The sequence below is a fragment of the Aulostomus chinensis genome, chromosome 23 (assembly GCF_037954235.1).
Source record: "Aulostomus chinensis isolate RoL2024-O1b breed Wild chromosome 23, RoL_Achi_v1.0, whole genome shotgun sequence".
Lineage (NCBI taxonomy): Eukaryota > Metazoa > Chordata > Actinopteri > Syngnathiformes > Aulostomidae > Aulostomus > Aulostomus chinensis.
Genome location: NC_141342.1, coordinates 5,171,591 through 5,185,830, shown reverse-complemented (window position 1 = coordinate 5,185,830; position 14,240 = coordinate 5,171,591). Strand labels below are relative to the sequence as shown.

The 14,240-nt window shown below is 49.3% G+C and overlaps 2 protein-coding genes across 4 annotated transcripts in view; both read right to left on the bottom strand.

Moving 5' to 3' along the window:
- Positions 1 to 212: 212 nt before the first annotated feature.
- Positions 213 to 5,404, bottom strand: pts (6-pyruvoyltetrahydropterin synthase). Of its 3 annotated transcripts, none has more exons than XM_086195945.1 (6): positions 3,341 to 3,972; positions 2,513 to 2,592; positions 2,332 to 2,354; positions 1,468 to 1,524; positions 647 to 717; positions 213 to 561 (listed from the first exon to the last, which is right to left on the bottom strand). In XM_086195945.1, exons 1-6 carry the CDS (start codon positions 3,379 to 3,381, stop codon positions 438 to 440), a joined length of 396 nt encoding a protein of 131 aa, XP_086052071.1. In that variant the 5' UTR covers positions 3,382 to 3,972; the 3' UTR covers positions 213 to 437. The 3 variants fall into 3 exon arrangements, with proteins under 3 accessions (XP_086052071.1, XP_086052072.1, XP_086052070.1); XM_086195944.1 differs by lacking the exon at positions 3,341 to 3,972 and adding an exon at positions 5,029 to 5,394 and having other exon boundaries at positions 216 to 561; XM_086195946.1 differs by lacking the exons at positions 1,468 to 1,524; positions 3,341 to 3,972 and adding an exon at positions 5,029 to 5,404.
- Positions 5,405 to 7,111: 1,707 nt separating this feature from the next.
- glp2r (glucagon-like peptide 2 receptor) overlaps positions 7,112 to 14,240 on the bottom strand; it is a 22,275-nt gene continuing 15,146 nt past the window's right edge. The window contains exons 6-13 of the mRNA XM_086196338.1: positions 13,497 to 13,653; positions 13,250 to 13,409; positions 11,341 to 11,401; positions 11,196 to 11,262; positions 10,841 to 10,929; positions 10,478 to 10,616; positions 10,360 to 10,425; positions 7,112 to 9,339 (exon numbers count right to left, since the gene is read on the bottom strand). Of these exons, the coding sequence (XP_086052464.1) occupies positions 8,974 to 9,339; positions 10,360 to 10,425; positions 10,478 to 10,616; positions 10,841 to 10,929; positions 11,196 to 11,262; positions 11,341 to 11,401; positions 13,250 to 13,409; positions 13,497 to 13,653 (1,105 nt within the window). The 3' untranslated portion in view covers positions 7,112 to 8,973. The remainder of the gene's footprint in view (positions 9,340 to 10,359; positions 10,426 to 10,477; positions 10,617 to 10,840; positions 10,930 to 11,195; positions 11,263 to 11,340; positions 11,402 to 13,249; positions 13,410 to 13,496; positions 13,654 to 14,240) is intronic.

Below are 14,240 nucleotides of genomic sequence, written 5' to 3'. Positions count from 1 at the left end.
GTATTTGACCCCGACAGGAACGAACGGTGTCCGTCACTCTTTATTTACCAAGGCTAAACATGCGAAGGTGGAAGAGGACATAAATAAACGTGATGTTGCTTTGTGGAACTTCGATGAAAACTAAAAGAAGTGGACATCAAATCTTTGATTTGTGGACAGAGAGTTGGTCAGGAAGAACACATTTGACATTTCTGCCACAGCAAACTTTCACATATCAGTTTATTTTCCAAATAAAAACCCACGGTGTGGCCATGGAGTCACACAGCAAGGGGGGGGGGGGGGGGTCCACATACAAGAACACGTGGCTCTCTTCAAAATCTCTGGTAGAAAACAATGCAAGATTACAAATATAACAATAAGAAGCTGCTTCAGTGTAACAAAGCACATTTCTAACAGGTGAAAAAGTTACATTACTACAGTTTCTACACGACAGCTGTCTACTCTCCTCGATATACTACAATATTCTTATCGGTCTCATGAATCTTGATTTCATAGAGCAGGGTGGGTGGAAGGACCTTCACCATGTTGTCCCATATGTAGACAGCCACGTTCTCGGTCGTGCTAACACACACACACACACACACACACAATTAGTCAAACAGTTGCTGTAAATGTCAGCAGGATAAAGCAGAATCGGAACACACACCTGGCAACACCGGCGAAGTACGGAACGTCCTTGTCCAGGTTTTTGTGGTCAAGTGGCGTCATGATGACGTCCTGCAAGAGGGAATGAATGAATGAATGACTGAATGAATGAATGAATGAATCAATCAATCAATCCGTCCAGGATGGTAATTACACTCATTGACTTATCAAAGATGGGCGACATGGACTCTGTATGTCAAACACATTACAGGAAAACTGCAGTGTCTGATCACTGGTGGAGGTGAGAGGGAATGACCAAGTACTTCTACTTTTACCTCCTATATTTTAACGTGATGTACTGTAAATATCCGAAGGGTCAAAGGTCATCGTTGATGCATACAATCGTGCCGCAGCATTTCTACACCCTCTTATATTTCGAGTACATTTCACAACCTGTAGCTCCTCACTTCTGAGTGAAGAAGTACTTCTACTTCTATCAGTTTTTCATACAAGTATCTGCACTTGTACCTAAGTATGGTTATCGATCATAAATACAACATTCATCACGTCTTCAGACTCGGCTTCTTAGTTAATTATAATCAACAGCAGTAGTAAGGTCAGTGACCATGTGACCGATGATCGTTGACCTTTATTGTTAGATTTCACTACGTGTCATCATGAAAACGTCTCGCACAGATCAGCTGATTCAGAGGCAAACCGCCTTCGGTTGTTCTGGTGGAGGTCGTATGATGTTGGCCTAGCAACATCACGTCCGTCCGTCCGCCTGTCCGTCCCCTCCCTCGGGTCGAGGCTCTGCAGGGACAGAGGAGGTCCAGGCAAACCGAGGCCACGTTGGTGCTGTGTTAGGAGAGCCGTTCTCACCTCGATGCCCCTCTTCAAGTCTGTCAGGTTCATCACCATCCCAGTGACACGGTCGATCTGTGGACAAGATCCCAGGTCAACACATTCAACAACAGGAACTCCTGCTGTGGATCTTCTGGCCCCTGCAGTGGGGACGTCAGCCTGCTGAGGAGCTGCTGGATCTCTCAGAATGAACACGGCCTGAACCCCTTCCACATCTTCATGGGTGTTCAGCCAATGAGGATGAAACTTTAGCGTCTTTGTTGTATTTATTTCTATTTTATGTCAAGCGAGTTTTAGAAATGCAACAAAAGGAGGAGTTTAGGGTCGTTTCCATGAAGCGTCAGGCGCAGGAAACCAGGAGTAGGAGAGGTCACAACCCTGGAAACACACCGGGTCGGGTCGTTCTCCGGTCGTCAGCGGAAAGAGAAGAGAGGAACTGAGGAAGGAGCTTCAGGGAACCAAAACCAAAGGAACTGATGTGGTAAATCATCAGACTACAGCCGTTCACCGATTTTAGGTTCCCGCAACCGCGCTGAGTCTCTGACACACTCACCCTGACACCCTCAAGAACCGGAACCCAGAAGCTGCTCCGCCCCAAACCCCCTGCCTGGGCCACAGACTCTGTTTCTACATTGTTTGAACCGAGGTGATCAGAGCAGGCTGAGTGACAGATCCACCACATCGGAGTCTAAGCTTCCGCGCCACTCTGAGTAGACAAAGACAAAATCCTCTCATCTCTTTGGTGTGACGTGGGAGTTTTGTTCAGGTTTCACCGTCGGACGTTTCAGCTGCGGCGCTTCAGAAACGTGCATCTGAATATGAACTGTGACATCATCGCTCACCGACACAGAAACGTGACAATGACAGGAATCAGAAACTCACTTTTCCACGCACCGTCACCTCCACTGTGGAGAGAAATGAGAGCACCCAGTCAGCGGAGAGGTAACGACAACTAAAAAAGGACTCACCAATATTTATATACATGTATACACACACACACACACACACACACACACGTAATCACGTGTTCCACATCGGGGCTCAGGGCCAGGTTGTGTCTGACCTTTGTAGTTGTGTCCATGGCCGTTGGCGTTGTTGCACTTCCCGTACACTCGCTGATTGTCCTCATCGCTCAAGTGAACACTGGACAGGAGGCAAAGACATGTTTGTGTACTGAGGACATATTTACTCAAGTGTTCACCAGCTTGTCTGCCGGTGTTGTGTTCAGGTGCACCTTGTGCACTACAACTTCCTAACAAGGAAACAAAGCTCTGTAGCAGCCAGCTCTGTGACTGCACCGCTCCCTGGGTGATAACTCACGAGGAGCAGGTCTGTCTGGTCTGGTAGCTCCAGATCAGGGTTAGGTGTCGAGGAGGAACCCACAGCCTTTGGCAAGGCAAGGCAGTTTTAGTTGCAGAGCCTGTTTTCCCCACCAGTTTGTCTCAAAGGGCTTCATGGCATCATAACAACATCCTCTGTCCTCAGAGCCTCACATCGACTGAGGAAAAACTCCAGAGAAAACCCTTTTAACAGGGAAAAATCTGAGAAACCTCAGGGTGAGGAGGGGAGGAGGATCCCTCACCAGGAGGGACAGACGTGCAGGAGATGTTGTTACAGACAAGAAAATAGTTTATAACACAGAATGGAGGAAACATGGAAATGTTAGAAACAGTTGAAGAAGGAAGCTTCTGGAAGGGGAGGCAGGGAGAGCAAACAGCTTTTGGTATGGTATAATGGTTGCTATGGTTGCCAGAGGGTTTCCAGGAAGCATGAATGAGTAGTTAATGTGATTTGGAAGACGCTGTCAGCAAGAAAATCTGCTTTATGGTTGTTGTGGATGGAACTGGCAAATTATCTGAAGAAAACCTCCATCATTCATCTCATTACTCACTCAATACAAGAACATTTGCTGGACTTCCATCCTCCATCCATCCATTTTCTTCACTGCTTTTCTGTTAAGGGTTGTGGGGGGGGGGCTATCAGCTGACATTGGGGAAGGCGGTTTCACCCTGGACGGGTCACCATCGCAGGGCCATTTGCTGGCGTTTTTATGTAAATATAACAGTTAAATTGTAGGCCTACATGAAACAAGTCAACAACTCATGGGAAAAAGATACTAAGATTTTTCTCTCATTTTTATATTTCAATTTGTATTTCACACGTTGGAGCAGTGGTCCTCACTGTGGCCCCCCAGCAAGAAGGTTGTGGGTGGAGCCCCGGCTGGAGCACAGGATCTTTCTGGGTGAGTCTCCATGTTCTCCCTGTTCCTGCTGGGTTCTCTCTGGTACTCCAGCTTCCTCCACAGTCCAAAGACATCAAGAGGGACCAGGTTAATCCAGACTCTAAATTGACCGTAGGTGTGACTGGGAGAGCCAATGGTTGTCTGTCTCTATGTGTTGGCCCTGCCATGGACTGATGACCTGTCCAGGGGGAAGGCTGCTGGGATAGGCTCCACCCCCACCACCCTGAACAGGAGAAGAGGGAGAAGATGGAGGGATGGATGATGGATGGAGGGAGGGATGGATGGATGATGGATGGAGGGAGGGATGGATGGATGATGGATGGAGGGATGATGGATGGAGGGAGGGATGGATGGATGGATGGATGGAGGGAGGGATGGATGGATGGATGATGGATGGAGGGAGGGATGGATGGATGATGGATGGAGGGAGGGATGGATGGATGATGGATGGAGGGAGGGATGGATGGATGATGGATGGATGGATGATGGATGGATGGATGGAGGGAGGGATGGATGGATGGATGATGGATGGAGGGAGGGATGGATGGATGGATGATGGATGGATGGATGGAGGGAGGGATGGATGGATGATGGATGGATGGATTTTTATTTCAACAAAATTTTGCAAATTATGACAAAAACTTCATCAAAGTATTATCTGCATCTTCGGTAAGATGTTTTCTGCGTCTCGTCGGTGAAGAAGAACTTCAGTCCCATCTTAGTTTCATGTTGACTGACAAATTTACTTGATTAGCACAAGATGTGGGTTTACATCAGAACATTGGACTGCTTGAACACAGTTTGTTAGCGATAGAGAGTATTTTTTTAACTTTGATTATTTCTTTGTGCAAAATATTGTGCAAAATATTGTTTTTCATCCAAAGGAAGCATATTTATTCTGTTCTAGATAATTCTGTTAACATAAATGTATTCCATTTATTTGTTTGAATTAAGGTATTTTAACATGTCAGCACTTTTTTCATTCCTTCTTTGGGCTTTGAGTATTTTTCACCAATTATACAAAAAAATCCACCTCTGTAAAAAACGTTTTCAGTACATTTCGGACACCGATATTTCGCGCTGCAGGTCTTTATAATCGGGATCTTGTATTTACCGACAGCCATGAACGCAGCATCATTAAATCTTCCGCCTCCGTGGACTCGCATGAATCCTGACGGTCGCCTTCAGGTGACAGCAGCACTCGACACCGGCGGACCTCAGGCGGCTTCGTCGCTCTCTACTCGGCAGGCGTTTTACCAAAACGGTTACGTCATCTACAAAAAGCAGTGACCGACCCGCGAGTCACGTCACAGGCTTCTGTCTAGATGAGCTGTTACCTGTGGAGGCGGTGACAGGCGCTGAAACACTGGACCCGGGTGATGTAACCGATGCGGTCCGGAGAGCTGTGGCTGTTGGCGGCCATGTTCAGCAGCAGCAGCCGGCGAGCAATGCGCCGACAGGCCGGGAAGCGTGAGGATCAAGTCGCTGCCGGAGGACGGCCCCCCCGTGACTCAGATGCAGCGTGGCCATTGGTCCAAACCTGGGCGTAAATAAAACTCACATGACCGCTGCTCCGCCAGCGGCACACGGTGGGGTGAAAATGACCTCTTCACAACACTCGTGTGCCGTCTTCACTACGTCGTCGCCACCTCTGAGCTCAGCTGCCGTCGTCAGCATCCTTACGTTCAAGCTTTGACTCCCCTGAAGTGGAACCGTGTCTGACGTCATCTCAGCTTCCACAGCTTCAGCCTCGCTCGCGGCCGTGACGTGGTGTCCACGTGTTTCCGTCGTTCGGTTGACGCACCAGGCGCGGAGAGCTTGTTTCAGATCCGTTCACACTCGGCTCACCTCTGGTTCCATCACTCTGGACTTGCCATGATGTCACAGTTGAGAGTTCAGTGTTGGGTATGAAGAATGAGCTGGGCCTCTGTGTAAACGCTAGCATAATAACCGCCATGGCCAGGCTGGTACCAGCGGCCATGGAGCTCCGGGTCTCTGGGCTTTGGAACCCTGGAACCTGTGACTGCACAGGCGGATTTAGACCAAGAACCAGACTTCTCTCAGGCACCAGGCGCCGGTGGAAGTGGCTGACAGAAAAAAGGTCCAACGAATGAACGTGGGCTTCATCTCAAGAAGAAGAGTTCTTGCCCTCATAAATGCAGGCCAACAGTTTCATTGCTGTTTTATTGGTTTTTTATTTTAAAAGCTTTAAAATAGGAGAGCCTGGAAAACCTGCAGCATGAGAGCTTCCACATTCTGCCGCACGCAGACGTTCATTCCTGACCGCAGTGACGTAGCAACACCTTCACATGGCAAATAAAACACTGGGAAAAATACTGACGCAACATTTAGGAGTCATATGTTAGGGTTGTGTGTTCAAAGTGTAGCTGCTGAGCATCACAGCCAACATGGAAATGACACAAAAATATCGGCGCTCCTTCCTCTGCATTTTCGAGACAGAATCTTCGCTAAAACTGCGGTCAGCCTTCATTTCCTCCGTCTGGCTTTCATTCCAGCGGATGAGTTTTAAAAGCACCCTCAGGTAGATTCATATCAAACCAACCGCACACCTCCATGAACTGCACGATGGTTCAGGAATTTCTTCTCAACAACACACAGAGAAGAGTTTCTGGGACGGCCCATCGTTCTGACGCTGTTTTGAAACTCCTATCGTGGGACCAGTACGTCTCTTGATAAGATACAAATATCTCAGCTGATCACATTCAGTGTTTTTTTTTCCACTCTCGGTCATGTGATGAGTTGTGGAATGGACGCCCGTACATCAGGAATCCCTCGGTGATCACATGACCCTCCAAATCCATGCTCGACTGCCAAACTGCGGCGCTGTGGTCAGGTGACCGTCCCTCTCCCTCCACCCTGCTGACACCAAGCTCTGACCCTAGAGCTCCAACGGCGCTGGGGGATTTTCACCCGCTCGTTTCCTGTCATGTGGTTTCAGGAACAAGTTTCTCGTTCATGATGACCTGATTGTTCCGTAATTTTCAGGCCCTTTTTTAGGCTCCGCTATGGCCCCCCCCCCCCCCCCCCATTTCATGTGACATTGCATGTTGGGAAATTAAACAAGAGTACTTCAATTTGGCATACAGAGTTGTACTTTAATATACTTTGATGAAAACTATATTTGATCAGGACTACTACGTCAGGAACACACCCGACGTTCGTGATGGCGTCACGTCAGTGTTCCAGGGTTAATAACAGTAAAACATGAAGTCACACACACAGCAGCTCTTAGGTTTCTGCCCAGAGGATCGACCCTCACTGTCATGACTGAACAGGAAGTAAGTCACACCAGGGAAACAATGATGTCATAGCAAATCTGCACAGATTCCAGGCCCACAGGCGTGCGAGCATCTGACCTGCACGCTTTGATGAACACCACCAACAGCACTCTGAGGAGCATCAGACTACCTTGACGCCGCTCCCCTCCAACCAGAGCTGCAGCGCCTGCGTCCGTTGGGGTGGGCGGTTTCACTGACGCAGGTGGCGTGCGAAACGATGCACATGAGAGTCTGTTAGATTTCTAGTGAGGAGATAGTACGTCTGAGCATGAGACTGAGATCATACATGTCAAAGTCGGACACGCTTAGATCACGCAGGGAATCCTGTTCCGCATGTCTGAACACTTGGCCTGGTGTGTGTGTGCGTTGGGGGGGTTCATAATGGCGGTAACTACGGTGAAACCAACACTTTCTGGACAAGCGGAGAGGAACCCGATGCGTTCTCAGTGTGAGGAGTCGACCGCTCGTTAAAGGTTAAAGCTGCACTGAGCCTTGTTTCAGTTTGACTTCATTTTTGTCTCAAATGGTGGGCGTCTCCTCTCGACCTGCCAGCTGCCCGCCCCCCGAATCCACGATGAAAAAGTCCAGTCTCTGGAGACGACACAGGGCTCACAAACACTGAGTGCACACCAACATCACAAACCAGGTTCCAGCCAATCACTGACAAGATGGTCGGGGGGGGGGGCGGTTTGTGCGCGTGCATGCATTGGGGAATAAGCAGAGTTGATTGAGTAGCTCAGGAGCGAGCTGCTAGGTAGCTGGACCGCGTCGAACAACTCTTTGTGACACTTTGGGAAACGGCAGAGGCACAACCAAAGAACGCTCAGATGAATGTGCGGCGGGGAGGAGAGCGATGGAGAACAAACAAACAACCTGCGTTCACGTGGGGAAACGTTTCAGTGGTGGCGAGAACTCTGCCAACAGAAGGGCCTCCCATCCATGCACCGTTGGCTAAGTTGACGGGGAGGCACCCGTGAGCCCTCGTGCCCACAAAAGTCACTCATATCCAGATCGATCCGGTGAGCCACATCCCAGCTGTAGCTCAGCCCAAGATGGTGAAGATGGTCTATAAAGACTTACAGTCTAAATTTACTCAGTTGGACTTTGCTCACTCATCTTAGCGACGTTGGCGCAGCACAGGTCCACCTTCCATGTCGATGCACGTTCATGACACTTACAGAAACGCGGGGGGGGGGGCTTGCTCTGTGTTTGTTTGGTATTTACAACCAACGTCAAGGAAGCAATGCCAGGCAGCAACGCTCAGTGCAACTTTAACTACTTTACTTGGTATTTAATGAGAAAGGCGAGCAGAGGAAAGTCTGAGCCTGCAGCCACCTGTGAGGGCACCACGGCGGCAGGAACCAGTTCTTCCTACTTCATCTACACCACAACAACAACCTGGCTGCACCTGTGCATGTCTTTGCTCTTTCACCTCCACGTGATGTCACCCCGGCGACCAGCCCAAACCATTTTGACAGTGCTGACACTTGAAACGGTAGATTAGCTGTGTGGCTACATCTAGGTGCTGTTATACCAGACTATTCAATAACAGCAGCTGTCAATTCATGGTGAAGCGTCATTTGCTTGTTATGGATGGAGGCGGGTTTCTCATCCCCGCCCTGGGCTGATGAGCTCCCAGGCGTCCACGCGAAAACGCGCCATCGTAAAGTCAACATGAACGAGATCAAGGAGCTGCTTCATCTGCAGGAGCTGCCATCTTGACCCTCACCCACACAAACCTGAAGCCCCCCTGTCAGAGCAGGGAGGAGCCTAGAGCGTCGATGGACAGCAGTCACTGGTAGAACGACGGGGGAGTTGAGGTGGCATCAACCAGCCTGCCGGTGACTAGAAAGTTCATCTCATCAGCTGGACTCCACCTCCCTCACACGTTTCCACGCCAGGCTGGAATGATCCACTCTTCTCTGAATGCCTGTCTTGTAGTCAGCGCGCACCCGTCCGTGTTAGCTGATGATACCGAGAGGATCAGAACTCGCTCTCCTCCAGAATCTCCTCCATGGTCTCCCCCAGCGTCATCTCTCCGTCACTACTGGACAGGCTCTTCCTGGTGAGAAAGTCCAGACCTGCCGCCTCACACCCCTTCAACCCCTGACCTTTAACCTCCCTTAGTCCATGTACTCCAACTGCACCATGTACAGCCACCTGAAGCAAGTGGGGGTTCATGGTGGAGGCTCCGGCATCATCGTAGGATTCACTTTGCTGGCACTGTGGGTGGCGGCCTCGTGTACACTTCCACAGGTGCTTGAGGGGCGCGCCCCGGAAACAGGTCCTGATCTGGATGTTGTTGGTGAACAGGAAAAGCTGCCAGCGCTTCTTCAGTTCAGCTTGGACCTAAAGACACACACACACACACACACACACACACACACACACACACACACACACACACACACACACACACATCCATGAAGTCAACATGGCTGACAGAAGCCAGTGAGATCAACGATCTGCTCAGCAGGATAATCTGCACTTCTTGATGTTTAGATTTTTGAAGTGTAAATTTAAGCGTTAGAAGTACAACGCTAACGTGGGTCTATGAACGAACAACCATCCATCCATCCCTCCATCCCTTCATCCATCCATCCATCATCCATCAATCATCCCTCCATCCCTCCATCTTCCCCCTCTTCTCCTGTTAAGGGTGGTGGGGGTGGAGCCTATCCCAGCAGCCTTCCCCCTGGACAGGTCACCAGTCCATGGCAGGGCCAACACAGACAGACAACCATTGGCTCTCCCTGCCACGCCTACGGTCAATTTAGAGTCTGGATTAACCTGGTCCCTCTTGATGTCTTTGGACTGTGGAGGAAGCTGGAGTACCAGAGAGAACCCAGCAGGAACAGGGAGAACATGGAGACTCACACAGAAAGACCCCGTGCTGCAGCCGGGGCTCCACCCACAACCTTCTTGCTGGGGGGCCACAGTGAGGACCACTGCTCCACCGAGCCGCCCATGTTTGTTTGCAGTGTCATCGAAAAAAAAATCAACTAAACAATGTTTTTGACAGAAATGAACATCTACAATGTGTCAATACTCAATCAGGTTCCGATCTGGACACCGCAGACTCACTGGCTTGGCCGCCTACTTCCTGTCAGCCTTCCAGTCACGTGAGTGTGGATGAACAACACAGTCATGCAGCTGTTCTACGTGTTCTTAATGCTACCAGAACCAACTGCCTCAGTTTCACAGGGGTTGTGAGACACTCAATGTTATTTATCCGCCATTTGACGGCCTAAACAGCGAGAGCAGACCAGGCTGTGTGACTGACAGTGTTTTCTCATCACTGCCAAGGACCAAACCAGGACACGTAAGAATGTCCAGATTCATGAGCAACAGTACGAACTGATAACATACCTCTCCGTTGGCAAAACAGTACAGCACTGCAACCAAGAATCCCTGAAAAGGAAAAAATAAATCAATCTATCTCACAAATGAAGGTGAATTCCAACACGAACAGTCCTGCTGAACTTACCTGGAAGGAGCTGAGCGTGAGGTTGATGAAGTTCCTGGCGTAGCGGCTGCTGCCCTCCATGCACTCATCGATCAGCACCGTGAAGACCACTTCATGGATTCCCAGCAGGGGAATCAGCACCAGCGTCGCTCTGGCTAAACTGCAACAGAGCTTAATAATTACTGCAATGCTTAATGAGCAAAAAAATGGCAGAAGCATATCAAGGACGAGCAGAGGGGTGCGCATCAGAACCCCCCTGTGACCTTTATGTTGGAGGCGAGAGCTCATGGGGCGATTAGCATTTAAATGTTAAACCAGCAGACTTGAGCATGAGGAGAGCTCGGGGGCTAAACTAGCTTCCCGGCAGGTGGCGTTGGTAAATACCTGTATCTGTAGTCGGTAAATTTCACCTGATCTGCTTTTAGCTTGGACAGCAGCAGCATCAGAATCTTGATGAATATAAAGAAAATGACCTGCAACACACATGAAATGGTATTTGACACAGATTCGACCACGGTTACTCTCAAACGTGCATCTGAGCGTTCGTGTGACACACCAGCAGTCACGCTTGATGGCTGCCAGGATGTACAAGAGCGCCGGTATCACACGGCCTCACAAGATGGAGCCGTTAAACGAGGCGTGAAATCTCAGCAAAATTTGATCAACACGCACATACAGGTCACACATATTGAGTGAGCGTGCCCTGGTCTTTTAGAATCGGTTCAGATTCTCCACTTACCAGTACTGACAGAGTGATCGGGCCCCGAATGATCCACCAGAACCATCTGTTCACAATCGACCAGCACCTTAGGAACGAGATTGGTGAAGTTAAAGAGAGGGAAGCGTGTGTGTCTTTCTGTATGTTCAAGAGAACAAACACTCACTCTGTGTTTTCATATAAAATCTTCACCACCGTCCAGGGAGTCACAAACAGCAGAGGCGTCCCTGAGAGGACACGAGAGGACACGAGAGGACACGAGAGCACAAAACGCACGGTTAAAGGGACCACATGTGGCACGACCAGACCTTTCATTTCCATTAATGGATTGGCTGAAAATTATGAAATTCATTTAATTATCGTGTACGATCAATAGAGCTTTCATGGAACGTTTTAAAAATCGAATGGAGTCAGTATTTCTGGCAACAGGACAGGACGTCTGGGACGAGGTCAAATGGAAACGTGACCAGTGGCGGTAAAAACGTCTGCAGCAGCTCCCTCACGGCGTGATAAAAAGAGGATGGACAATGAAATCCAGTTGTTCATATACAAGTCTAGATGTATGAGACGCGAGCAACAGAACCTGAATAATATTTCCTTCTAATTCAGTAGGATATATCACCTGTTAAAACAAGGAATTCATCATTTCAGTGGCTACCACATGGGTGACATGAGTGAGGTCACATGTTTGTGCTCAGCTTGGTACTGTAAAGTAACATTTTTGTTTTGATTAATTAATCGTGGACAAAAAGGTTAAAATAGTCCTTGACCTCATTCATGGATTTAGCTGGTAAATTGTGAGTTGCGAGTAACCACCAGAGGGCAGTAACACGCCTTGATTGGCCGCCTTGACGCCAACGAAGACCTCATGGGTCAGCGAACACAGTCCGAGGTTTCTTTAAAATGTATAATTATAGTCAGATTTAAAAAACTGTATCCCATCCAGTTTCACAACAAGGACTAAGATGGAACCGATGTGGATGTTGGACCGGGCTGCTAGTATTAGCTGCACAGCTAACAAAGCTAACTGTCTCACAGCAACTGATAGGAAACGGGGTAAACCACCTTGGCACTGGACTCCCCATCATGAGCTTGGCCTCCTTTGGGCTAAGAGGCTGAACTGTGTCGCGGTCCAGGCTTGGTCACCAAGAGGCTGCAGAGCTGCAACAGCCAGCAACAGTTAGCAGGCTCTTCAACAACAGCAGACTGAGAAACCTCTGTAAAAACCCCGTATATCTGAGAGCTGAGGCAGAGCAGCCAGAGAGAACCACTTCACGAACAATCAAGCCATAAAGTTGTGTTTTCTAGTTCATAAACCAGTCATGAAGCTGATGTGGCGTTTACAGGCCACCTACTGTATCTTTGGTCGTTGACGGTAATGATGTCACCTGAGGAGCTCTTTATGAATGATTAGAGGGGGTGGGAGGAGCATCGCGCTTGCTAACTGCTGTCATCACCACCGCAGCGTAAGATCCCATCTACCAGTCGCCTTTGCTGACCTCAGAAAGCTGGGGTACTAAATAACCTGTAGGAGCCAATGGTTGTCTGTCTCTATGTGTTGGCCCTGCCATGGACTGGTGACCTGTCCAGGGCCAGCAGGCGGTGCTGTGACAACAGTCCTGTTCGCTCCCCGCCGACCAGCAGCTCCCTGATGTTATCATGACCAGGACCGAGGAGCTGCCATTTCTTTGAGTCTCTTATGCAACATTAACAGCCGTGTTAACACACTGATTTGTCAAACTTAATTTGGCTCATTGTGTGTCTCATGGGGGCGGCGTGGCTCAGAGGTAGAGTGGTTTGATCCCCACTTCCCCCGGTGACCATGTCCAAGTGTCCTTGAGCAAGATACTGAACCCCTGATTGCTCCTGATGGCCCAGTGACGGACTGGTGACCCATCCAGGGTGAACCCCACCTCTCACCCAATGTCAGCTGGGATAGGCTCCACCCTCCCCTGCCCCCTGCGAACCATAACAGATAAGCAGTATGGAAAATGGATGGATGGATGGATGTGTCACAAGATGAGAGAAGCTAAGCCTGAGGCATCTGCACGCAGACGCAGGTCTTACTGACGTACCCCATCCCAGCAGCATGTACTTCTTCAGCAGGCGCCTCTTGGTCAGGACGGCGGTGAAGAGCAGCGTGTGGAGGAAAACTGCCTCCACCAAGAGCCAGAAGTAGTTACAGGCTACAAAGTACTCCATGGCCACTTTGGAGAATTTGCACATGATTGCTGTCTGTTGAGGAAGATGATTGAGATGGTTCAGGCACATGATTTGCATCATAATAGTTCCAAATGTACCAGGTGGCGGTGGCGAGGGTACCATGGAGCCTGAGTAGGCGGTCCATCCGGGGTCATCTTTGGGGAGGTCAGAGTACATGATGTACAACACGATTTCTTTAGAAATGACTGCAACAGCTCTCAGGATGAAGGAGACAAACAGATTCATGTGGATGTAGTTCCTGGTGCAGTGGAGCTTCCTGGGAAGCAGAAAGAAATGGAGGCAGTGACACATGATTGTTGTGTTGTGGAGCTGGAGCCAAACGCATGGACGGAGGAAGGACAGCAGGACTTGAGGAAAACTCTCAATGTTTATGTTTCAAAACTTAGAAAAACTAAACTGGTCACTAATATGCCAAACTTCTGATGTGTGAAAAAGCTCCAGTCCAGTCCAGTAGGTGGCAGCGGTGCAGAGGATGACACGACAACGATGGCAGCGACGGACTGACAGTATTTGTGCAACAGTACAAACGTGAAGGAGGGAATCCAAGCGTAGTTGCTGCTGATCGTGTCTCACGGCTTTTAACTGTCTTTGGAGAAGAAGAGACCAGAATTATTCCAAAAAACAGACGATCGCTGATGAGCGAACTGGCTGCTGTAGAGCAGCTTGACGACAGCCAGAACACGTGGAGTGACGAGGACCGACATGTTCAGCCACAACCTCGCACACGCGCGCAGCCAGTGTTCCAGGGCGTTTAACTCAAACTTCAAATTAATTTGTGCCCTGTAGGGCAACTGGTTGTACAGCAAGTAAAACACATGAATGTAGGACACACACACATGAATG

Excerpts from the sequence above, each read along its gene's own strand:
- pts (XM_086195944.1), bottom strand. The coding sequence starts at position 5,114 with ATGGCCGCCAACAGCCACAGCTCTCCGGACCGCATCGGTTACATCACC. Across the intron at positions 2,355-2,512 it reads CCATGGACACAACTACAAAG|TGGAGGTGACGGTGCGTGGA; the intron begins GTCAGACACAAC and ends TTCTCTCCACAG. Across the intron at positions 1,525-2,331 it reads AGGTGACGGTGCGTGGAAAA|ATCGACCGTGTCACTGGGAT; the intron begins GTGAGTTTCTGA and ends TCTTGTCCACAG.